The sequence below is a fragment of the Pseudoliparis swirei genome, chromosome 2 (assembly GCF_029220125.1).
Source record: "Pseudoliparis swirei isolate HS2019 ecotype Mariana Trench chromosome 2, NWPU_hadal_v1, whole genome shotgun sequence".
NCBI classification, from domain to species: domain Eukaryota; kingdom Metazoa; phylum Chordata; class Actinopteri; order Perciformes; family Liparidae; genus Pseudoliparis; species Pseudoliparis swirei.
Genome location: NC_079389.1, coordinates 20,946,616 through 20,958,048, shown reverse-complemented (window position 1 = coordinate 20,958,048; position 11,433 = coordinate 20,946,616). Strand labels below are relative to the sequence as shown.

General features: G+C 43.7%; 1 protein-coding gene across 1 annotated transcript; it reads left to right on the top strand.

The window, feature by feature from the left end:
* Nucleotides 1–37: 37 nt before the first annotated feature.
* On the top strand, nt 38–3,365 carry gdf3 (growth differentiation factor 3). Its single transcript, XM_056428132.1, has 2 exons — nt 38–362; nt 2,062–3,365. The coding sequence occupies exons 1-2, from the start codon at nt 38–40 to the stop codon at nt 2,895–2,897; spliced, it is 1,161 nt and encodes a 386-aa protein (XP_056284107.1). The 3' UTR covers nt 2,898–3,365.
* Nucleotides 3,366–11,433: the final 8,068 nt, after the last annotated feature.

Sequence of the window (11,433 nt, the reverse complement as noted above, 5' to 3'; positions counted from 1 at the left end):
GTGAGGAGTCATCACACCCGAGAGACCTCAGACAACCATGAGGCCGCGCGGGACTCCTCTGGCGCTGCGGGCGGCGTGCCTTCTCCACCACCTCCTCCACCTCCTCCTCCTCCTCGGCTCGTGCGCGCTCTCACACGTGGAGGAGGCGGAGAGCCCGCAGCGGCTGTTCCTCGGCTCCTTCGGCCTCTCCGGGCGGCCTCGGCCCGCCGCGGGGAGCCCGCCGCCGCCGGGCCGCCGCGTCCCCTCCGCGCTCTGGAGGATGTTCCGACGGTCAGAGGGCGACGAGGCCCAGGAGAGCGAGCCCTGCACGGTGTCCGAGTATGGAGTCCGCGGCAACATCATCCGCTACGTGCAAGACCAAGGTGTGTGTGTGTGTGAGACGTTCAATTAAGTGCATCCAACTCTTCAATGCAACTATTTCATTTTGGTATTCATTGTTACTCTTTTCACATTATTTTAACTTTAACTAATGGATGGAGGTTTATTTGTTGGTTTAAGGTGGATACGATCAGGTTGGATGGTCCACTGTAGAGTTTGTTTTTAATAAAATATTCATATTATTTAAAGTTGAATAAATGATAGACTTACCCATGTGTGAAACTGCACGGTCAGCATCAACACGCACAGCTTTAAAGTTGTGAATGCATGTCGGTAAATCACTGCGGAAGAAGGTAACACAAAGGTGAATTAAGGGTACGTAAGTATTGCAACGTATTTGTTTTTGTTCTATTTATCATGAACTCGGCGTCTGTGGTGACTTTCCCTAAACCTGACAACAATTCCTTTTTGTTTTCTAAATCAACTGGGATTGTAATGTAAATGATTATCACATGTTGGGAGTATTGGTTCTAATTGTCATACTTCAAACCGCTTATCCAGTGGTCCCCAAACTAAGGCCCGCGGGCCGGATACGGACCGCCTCCACATTTGGCCCGGCCCCTGAACAATACCAGAGACGCATTGTGATTTCTTTATTTTAAATTTTTAATTGTTTCAGTCTCGCCACGCAAATCCTCGACTAGCCGCTGTCAAAAAGAACTGAATAATGGCGACTTAGTTCTGTTTCTCAGCCCGCTCGCTTTGTAGTTTTCACAACGCAGTTGATGAGAGTGCTGCAAACAGCAGCCGACTGGAACCTATAAGAGGATTATAACGGGGTTCGTACGGTCATGGAAAACCTGGAAAAGTCATGGAATTTTAAAATGGTCATTTCCAGGCCTGGAAAAGTAATGAAAAAAAACTTAAATCATAAAAGTTTTGCAGAAGTCCTGGAAATTTGTTATCACATGTTCATTTACGCCGAGTTTGAAATAATTAATATGTTTATTTAAAGCATTACGCTAAAAATATAAGCCGGCGTACGCTCTCAATACACAACATGTAAAAAAAAAAAAATATGTCATGTTTATACCGAGATTTCAGTTTGGTCATGGACATTTGGTTAAAAGTTCTGGAAATCCTTTGATCAAAATGTGTGGGAACCCTGTTTATAAGGAAGGAACACAAGAACTAGAGAGATGCTCATGTGAGTCGCTTGAGGAAGAGATTCTGCTCTGACAACTAAGCTAAACTTTTACCTGTTAAGAAAGTTTAAGTTTCAATAAACTTTTTATCTGTGAAGAACACAGAGAGGGTTATTTGGTTATTATTTCATAAATAGTTTTATTTATTTCCTCCCTTTTTTTTCTGTGAAGATCCCGGAAAGGGTTATTAATATTTGGTTATGTGGCTTTCTGGAAAACAATACATGTTTACATGTAGGCTCCCTGTGATCGTCACACTGACCCCCATCAGAGAAGGGAAAAGTTATGCGGCCCTCACAGGAAAAAAGGTTTGGGGAACTATGCGCTTATCCTAGTCAGGGCCGTGGGGGGGGCGAACCCAGCTGACACCCTGGAGAGGCCGCCAGCCAATCACCGAGTTCGTATAGAGCCAGACGGCCGCTCACATTCACACCTACGCTGTGTATTCCCCTCCGTCGAGTGACCGGCTGTAACAGGGGCCACAATATTCTATGAGGGAGAATCTGCTCGTCCCCTGATTGTCGCTCTGTGGTTGCAGGCCGGCCGCTCTCCGGCTGGAGCGGCGGCCGCCTGGAGCAGCAGCTCTACTTCAACATGTCGGTCCTGCAGCCCGCCGAGCTGCTGTCTCTGGCTCGGCTGGAGCTCACGTTCCACCGGGAGCCGCCGCGGGGGCCCCGGGCCCTCGGCGTGTCCCTGTACCGAGTGGTCCGGGCCGCGCTGAGGGGCGCCGCCCCCGAGGCCGGCCGCAGGCTCCTGCTGTCCCGGTCGGTGCGGCTGCGGCGCGAGCCGGCGTCCCTCGCCGTGGACGTCACGGCGCTGGCGGAGGGCTGGCGCCGCGAGCCGGGCCGCAACGACGGGCTGCTGCTGGAGCTGCTGGAGGCGGAGCCCGAGGAGCCGCTTCCCTTCCGGCCGGGCGGCTCCCTGCCGCCGGAGCCGGCCTCCGCCCCGCCGCCGGTCCGGGCCTCGCTGGTGGCCGTGTCCCTCGACCCTCGCCAGTGTCGCTCCGGGCGGGGGGGGCGGGGCCGGCGGAGCGCCGCCCACCCGCCGGTGACGCCCAGCAGCGTGTGCAAGGCCCGCCGCCTCTACATCGACTTCAAGGACGTGGGCTGGCAGGACTGGATCATCGCGCCGCAGGGCTACCTGGCCAACTACTGCCACGGCGAGTGCCCGTTCCCGCTCAGCGAGAGCCTGAACGGCACCAACCACGCCATCCTGCAGACGCTGGTGCACTCGCTGGACCCGCGCGGCACGCCGCAGCCCTGCTGCGTGCCCACGCACCTGTCGCCCATCTCCATGCTCTACTACGACAACAACGACAACGTGGTGCTGCGCCACTACCAGGACATGGTGGTGGACGAGTGCGGCTGCCGCTGAGCCACACCACCCACCAGTAAATGTGAGGTCATGTTTAATGTGTCTTAATCTGAGTTAATGTGATTTAATCTGTCTTAATCTGTTTAAATGTGACTTAATCTGTTTTAATCTTACTTAATCTGATTAATGTGTCTTAATCTGATTTAATCTGATTTAATGTGACTTAATCTGTTTTAATGTGTCTTAATCTGATTTAATGTGACTTAATCTGAGTTAATGTGACTTAATCTGATTTAATGTGATTTAATGTGACTCAATCTGACTTAATCTGATTTAATGTGATTTAATCTGTCTCAATGTGACTTAATGCTTAATGTGACTTAATAATTAATGTGATTCATTGTTTCTTCATGTGATTTGATGTTCTGATTGTTTATCAGATTTAGGTTTTCAGTGTCCAATTTTTTGTTCTTCTTGGTCCGTTTTTAAATAATTTAACATTTTGTATTTGTTTGTTCTCCCAACGATGTAGATGAATCTTTTTATATGACCGATAATAAAAATGGCAATGAAGCCACACTGGAGGAACATTTTACATATCAGTCTTTAATGATCCATTAAAAAGGTTAAATGAAAGATCTGGTCCAGGTTCTCCTCTCCGGCTCGATGGAACATAATCCAGAGTTTAACATCTGTAAAGATTGCGTAATATTTTCAGTAATCTCCTCCCAACATGTAATCCAGAGTCTGGCTCGGTGCTCTGGAAGCGGTTACTTTAAAATAAAAATGAGTGTCATGCTAGCCGGATATCGACCCGGACGCTCGCGGCCTCTGAAGTTCAGCCGGCGTGAGGAGACCGGCTCCTTATCAACTGAAGCAGGAATGAACTCTTATCTCGCCTCCTGATAACACCCCCACCACGCCAGATAGACCACTGGGGTTGCCGTGACGACGGCCGGTCGCCGCAGCAACCGAAAGAGGCTGACTGGTTGTAGTAATTAGTGGAGGAGGGGGGAGAAGAGGAGACCCGGCTCCCAGTATGTGACCCAGTGGCTGAGGGTAATGTCCAGGCTTTTTTATTCCCACGTTGTGAGAACGTCCCTGAACACATCATTCACCCCTTACAAGTTTATCAATATGGAGAAATCCAGTTTACACTATTACTACAGTATTTTATATTAAGTGTATAATATATATATATATTGGTTTGATATTGCATCTGCTCAACATCTCGCTTTTTGGTTTTTACTTTTAATTTAATCATCTGGTTGATGAACATGTTTAATATAAAAAGAAAATAACATTTACAATCAAACACTTGAAATGATGAAAGCACTTGCAAATGACACGGTAGTATAAAATAAACCATTTATATATATATTTATATATTTACATAAAGGCAATTAAGGCAGGGAAATTGACACTTGTTTCCCGGGGTCAAGCTCCTAAACATTTATATCGGAGAAATCGATATTGACCAAACCGAGCTCATGAAAAAGAGACTTTAAAGGTATTTTGACGTGTAGATGACATAATGTTGCAGCAGTGTTTTCCCTGCAATCAGGAAGGATCTCCTTCTCATTGCAATATATTGTCCTTTAAATGACTCGCAGTATTTCAATTGCATTTTAATTCTTTATTTAAATAGAAAAAAACAATAATGTGGGACATTATTTTTAATTATGTCCAAGCAGTTTTCTTGCTCTGGCCTGAAATCAAACTTATTGTATATATTTAAGGAGATATAATATGAAAAATCCCAATTTGGACGTTTGTTTTGTATAAATATATTTATATGTATATATGTATATACATATATATATGTATATACACACATATATATATATATATATATGTATGCAAACATGTTTTAGAAACCTAAATCACAACACACATGAAAACCATGTGTTTTGACCTGACAGCGGTTCAGTATTCTGTATGTTTGCATCCCTTCCTGTGTATTGCTCCGTTTCTTATTGTCCTCTGAGGAGCGACACTGAGCTGAAATGGAAGATGAACGAGAGAGAGAGAGGAAGAGGAAGAGGAGCAGCAGACAGGAAAAGGAAGTAGCCTCAGGCGGTCCAACAGCACTTTGCTGTCAAAGACAAAGTCACTTCCACGTTCCCCTCTGGGCGCAACACTCAAACAGGCAGCCTCAGAAGGGTTTCCTGACTGTCTCTCCCTCCCCCCCCCCCCTCTCTCTCTCTCTCTCTCTCTCTCTCTCTCTCTCTCTCTCGCTCCTTCTCTCCCTCCCTCTCTCTCTCTCTCTCTCTCTCTCTCTCTCTCTCTCTCTCCTCCCTCTCTCTCTCTCTCTCTCTCTCTCTCTCTCTTCTCTCTCTCTCTCTCTCTCTCTCCTCTCTCTCTCTCCCTCTCTCTCTCTCTCTCTCTCTCTCTCTCTCCTCTCTCTCTCCCCTCTCTCTCTCTCTCTCTCTCTCTCTCCCTCTCTCTCCTCTCTCTCTCTCTCCTCTCTCTCTCTCTCTCCTCTCTCTCTCACTCTCTCTCTCTCTCTCTCCTCTCTCTCTCTCTCGCTCCTCTCTCTCTCTCTCTCTCTCTCTCTCTCTCTCTCTCTCTCTCACTCTCTCTCTCTCGCTCCTTCTCTCCCTCCCTCTCTCTCTCTCTCTCTCTCTCTCTCTCGCTCCTTCTCTTTCTCTATCTCTCTCCTCCTGTCAAATAATGCATCACAAGGCCCACAGAGTCAAATGATATGTAATCTTTACATCAGCGGCAGCCTGGAGAACCGCTTATCCTTTTTTAGGGTTGCGGGGCGCTGGAGGCGATCCCAGCTTGACATTAATGCTATATATATATATATATTTATATATATATATGTATAATATTGTTACGTATCACATTTGATTTCCTTCCTTCACCTCCCTTCCTTCCTCCCTCCCTCCCTTCCTTCCTTCCTTCCTCCATCCCTCCCTCCCCTCCCTCCCTCCCTTTCTTTCTTCCTTCCTTCCTCCATCCCTCCCCTACCTCCCTCCCTTCCTTCCTTCCTTCCTTCCTCGTGTGCTCAGTCAATGAGACATGAATAGTCGATACCAGTCGAGATGGAGCCAGCATGACTCGAGACATCTTCATAACAGAGCAACAATGATATTTTAGACACCATTCTTCTTACAATTGTTTGTCTTTATTTGTCTCATAAACTCTTTGGTAGTGGACGAGACATTTGATAAAGAAATCATGCACAAAAAAACCGCTGAAATAATGAGTGCAATTACTAAAGAATCTGAATGCTGTTCCTCGACCCACCAGCAGGGGGCACTGTGGCTTCAGCTCAGAGTCCAGAGCCGACGGGCTGCTGCAGCTCTCCTGGTTTCCATTTGGTGTCACGTGGGTGTGGGGCTCAATACGTCTGTATTATTTCATACTTTTAGCAAGCTATACGTGTTATTATAGAGTGTAAATGTGTTGAAATGACCAGAAAAGTGCCAATCAGAACACAATAAGCTATTCTCCATCATTTCCAAATGGACTGACAGGTCTTAAGTTGCACTTATTTACATGTAATGTGTGCTGGTTCTGTCCAAAGATGTATTCATATTATTCAAATAAAAATATATACAACAAAAGCTGATTTTACATTTCAAACTCCGAAGTCACATACAATTCAGTCTCAACTTTTTGTGGAGAAACATAAACATACAGATTGGATTAACATATATATATATATATATATATATATATATATATATATATATATATATATATATTTGCAAATTTATTAAAAAAGAAAAACAGAAATATCACATATATCTATCTATATATCTACAGATATATATATTTATATTTATATATATATATAGATATATATATATTTTCTGCAAATTTATTACAAAATAAAAACTGAAATATCATATATATATATATTCCATTCAAAATGTTCTCTGAACATTTCTATATAATCAATAGTGAGCATGTCACAATTGCAGGTGAACACACTTTAGCATTTAGCTGCTAAATAGATTAATATTCCCCTCATAAACTGGTGGAGACCAAAACAGAGCTCAAAGGAGAGAGAATATCAAACTTACAGAGTGACCTTGAACACATCTTCAAATCAATGCAAATTCTTGCCGGCAAATTTCGGATAATCACAAATTAAAAAAGACAGCGAAACAGACAGAAACAGACTTCCCGGTTGGCGTGTTGTTGTTGTTATTGTTGATTGGGCCGCTACGCTAATAGCAAGAGGCAAAATCATTTGAGCCTGGAGATAAGTAGATAGACATAAAAATATAAAATATATATGAATTGATGACCTACTGAGTGGTGACATCAGCGCTTTTCAAATTCCCAAACAGAGGATACGGTGTGTCGGTGTTGGCCAGGCGAGCGTCCGTTAGACACGGCACCTTCAACACGAGGAGACAACAGAGACGCTCTCCTCCTGACACACACACACACATACACACACACACTCACACACACACACACACACACACACACACACACACACACACACACACTCACACACACACTCACACACACACACGGCGCTCCACTGACCTCCACCCTGAGTACAGTAATGCCTCATTTGATAGCACAAGCACTCTGACTAATGTTCTGTCACACACACACACACACACACACACACACACACACACACACTCACACACACACACACACACACACACACACACACACACACACACACACACACACACACACACACACACACACACACACACACTCACACACATACACACTCACACACACACACACACATTTCTTGGCTCCCATACTTCTAATCCCTTTACAGTGTGTGTCACACCAACATGCTTTTGGCACACACACTCCGTCACCTAATCAATGATAATGGAATCACTGTGTATCCTGCCCGGTAACACACGCCTCCGTGTCATTAACATGCTGTCACCTAAAGCGCGGTCACGTGTTTACAGGTGCAGGAACATGTGTGGACAATCACCGGCGGGTCACTGCGCTGCAGGGAAATCTAAATCATGTTTCCAAGAGGATTTGTTTTTATGTTCTGGGCTCCGAAGAAAAATCCATATTTTGATAATAACAGAGAGTAGTGGAATAAAAAGTGTCTCTTTAATTGAATAACACGTCATGGCCCTCTTCTTTTCTGTTTGTTCCCAGCTAAATAAAAAGAAGATGAACATGTGAATGACTAAATGAGGTTCTGTTCATATGGGGACGATTTCCCGTAAGCTTTTGTTTTGTAAGTGCCTTTGTATGTTTTAAGCCATTTTATTTTGAAGCTTTTCCGGTGAGACAGGAAGTAGATGTGAATGTTGTAACTTGACTTTGCAAAAAGTACGTTAGCTAGGTGTACTGAAGGATTATTTAATATTAATTTTCTGATTTATTTGATATTAATTTAGGATAGGAATATATAAGCATTTTTTGCTTCTACCTATACCTTTTCAGTCTTTCTGTTTTGTATATCATATAGAATAATATTGTATTTGATTTGATTGACTGAATGAAATACACAACAACAACAACAACAACAACAAAAAAGGTGTTCATGAGAATTTTTCTGAAGTATATAAGTTACTTTATGAACTGCTTTGTGTTTTATTTAAGCGTCTTTGTGCACTAGAATAGCGCTATATTTGGGCTTTGACTACATGTTTAGTGACTTTATTTTTTAATTAACTTGTAAAATGTATTGTAATAAGATGCTAATGCTAACATTTAGCTGTATTCCCTTTTATTTAAGCGTCTTTGTGTACTAGAAAAGCGCTATAGAAGTCTAACCTATTATTATTATTATTATTTGGGCTTTGACTACATGTTTAGTGACTTTATTTTTTATTGAACTTGTAACAAGTATTGTAATAAGATGCTAATGCTAACATTGAGCTGTATTCCCTTTAAGAAAGAGAACATGTTGTGATTAATGTCCACATGTATATATGAATATCATCTAATTAATGTTTACATCATAAGAGCTCATTTCTGTTTCATTTGTTCCATATAGCTCTTACGGTGATTTTTGGAATTTAAATGGAAAAAGAGAAACTCTTAAATGTCTGTTTATCAACACGACTTAACTTAATTCATCATTAAAATACACTTAAACACACTTAAATACGCATAACTCTTCACCTTAAATACACTTACACTTGTTAAATATCTGAAACCTGCCCGTCTGTGCACTTAACCTCCTATTAAATCATCGCACTGTGTTTATTGTTGTTAAAGTCATTTTCTCTTGTTGCACCACCCGCCACGACACATTATTTGTATATGTAAATATACATGGCAATAAAAAGTTTCTGATTCTGATATTAGTGTGTAAGTAAGTGAGTGAAGTTTATTTATTTCGCACTCATCATAGACAAAGTGTCGCAAAGTGCAGTACAGAAGAATTAAAACAAAATGACAATAACAGAGGCCAAAACATGTCGACAGCTAGAAGAGCAAAGTGCAAAACACACAAAAAACACAATACAAAAAAGAAAGAAAAAGAAATAAACCCAAAAGATAAAAAGCAGCCCGTAGAATATGAAATGTAACTCGATGCCGGTGTAAACAGGAATGCTTTGAGTTTAAATGATATATTCTATATTGAATCTGAAAACCTGAGGGGTGACACTTCCTCCGGAGGGGGAGGAGCCTCTCCTCCGTCACCGAGCTGTTTCCAGCTTATCTTGCGAAATCGCATGAGTGAATTTCACTTTGCCGCTTCCTGGTGTGACCGGGGGGGGGGGGGGGGGGGAGAATCCATCCAACACACACTTTAGGGTCCGAAATGTTGGACCCGGTCCCAATCGGGTCGATAGAAATGCTTCCCAAACCTGACACGCATGGATTAACGTTAAAAAAAACCCCAAAACAACCCGAATCTGAAAGAGAGCCGGCAGCAGCGTGTCGGAGCTCACGCCTCCACACCGGGTCCTCGATGACCTCCTGACACCTCCTGCTTCAGCGACACTGAGGGGAGGAGCTTCACCTGGGCCGCGGTCCGGAGACGCCTTCGAGAAGCCGGCTCCTTCCTCCTCCAGCTGCCGCTTTGAGGAGCCGCTGATAACGAGTCACGCCGCCACACACGGGTCACCGACCCTCTCCGGGTTTATGCGTCCGCTCGGCGAGACGGCTCCGCGACAGGAAGTGGAACGTGCCGCCTCGGCCTCCAGGTGTATTCATTCAGCGAGTCGCTACAGGAAGAAGCCCGGAGGTCATTTTATTTTGTTAAGTTATAGATAATATCATATTTTGGGCTTGAATTTAAAAAAAAGTGCACTTGAATTCAAAAGATTTATTTAGGGACATTCCCCATGAACAAAAACACTCAAATGTACTGAAATGATATATAACTCAAACACACACACACACACACGCACACACACACACACACACGCACACACACACACACACACACACACACACTCACACACACACACACACTCTGTTACCTCCAGTTTTCACATATTAACATAACGGAGAAAAAAACCTGGCAAAATGTTTCTCATACCAACGAATACGTTTTATTCTTTTCTGTGAAATGTTGTTGCTTCATTTAGTTTTAAATGTTTTTTGTGTTTTCATCCTTTATGTAAAATGTCCCCCAAAACAAAATCAGCAACAGAAGATGCTGACGCGTTCCCGTGTCTCTCCGTTCCCGTTGAGCGTTGTGAGCGATCCGGAGTTTCATCCCTCGCTCGGCAGAACCACCCGGCTCATGTCGCGCTCTCGACCTTGAGCCCGCCTCCAATCACATTTTAGAGGATAATGCTTTTAAATTGATCGTATTAAATTGTAAATTGTTACAGAAGAGGGGGGGGGGGGGGGTCACAAACAAATCAAGTCAGAACTCAAATAGGGGGAAGACCACATGGGAAACGAGGTGGAAATATAACGTGGAGGAAGGCTTCCGTCTGTAGGAATCTACTCACGTATTACTTATTTTATTTATATATATTATTTTGAAGTCACGTGCTTCGTGTGCATCACAAAGTCGTTGCACATTTTTTTCTTATTTTTTTGGCTTCTGCAACTGTTTTAATCTCTACTGGAACAAGGCGAGAATAGTCAGACACACACACACACACACACATCTGAATGAGGCCTTAGTCTCTCTGAGTCTGAGGTGATGAAGAGGAGAACCTTTTCAGATCTTCGCACACACACAGCGACAACCCTGAAACCAGAGAGACAACACATATAGAAGTCCTATATATAGACCTGGAAGCTGTTGAACTGTGTGTGTGTGTGTGTGTGTGTGTGTGTGTGTGTGGAACACACTGCTTCATGTTTTTCCCCTGCTGGGACGCTCAGACCAGCATGAGTAAGCACCCAGTCGGATTTACAGCATATTGATTAAATTAGCATTCGTTCCACAACCTGAATATCAACTCATCCAACACACACACACACACACACACACACGCACACACGCACACACACACACACACACACACACACACACACACACACACACCTACACACACACACACACAGTGGGCGTACACACCAAGAAGTGATTAATTTCTCCTCAGAGAAAGAAAATTGACCCGAAAGAAGAAAAAAAAAAGAAGAGGAAGAGGAAGAAGAAGCCCGTCTGGTTTGCAGGTCAGTGAATAAATGGCAGCCGGCGATGATCACCTGTCCTCTCCCT

Bases quoted from the DNA above. Each gene is read 5' to 3' on its own strand.
- gdf3 (XM_056428132.1), top strand. From the start codon at position 38: ATGAGGCCGCGCGGGACTCCTCTGGCGCTGCGGGCGGCGTGCCTTCTC. The intron at 363-2,061 runs GTGTGTGTGTGT...CTGTGGTTGCAG, and splicing joins CCGCTACGTGCAAGACCAAG to GCCGGCCGCTCTCCGGCTGG.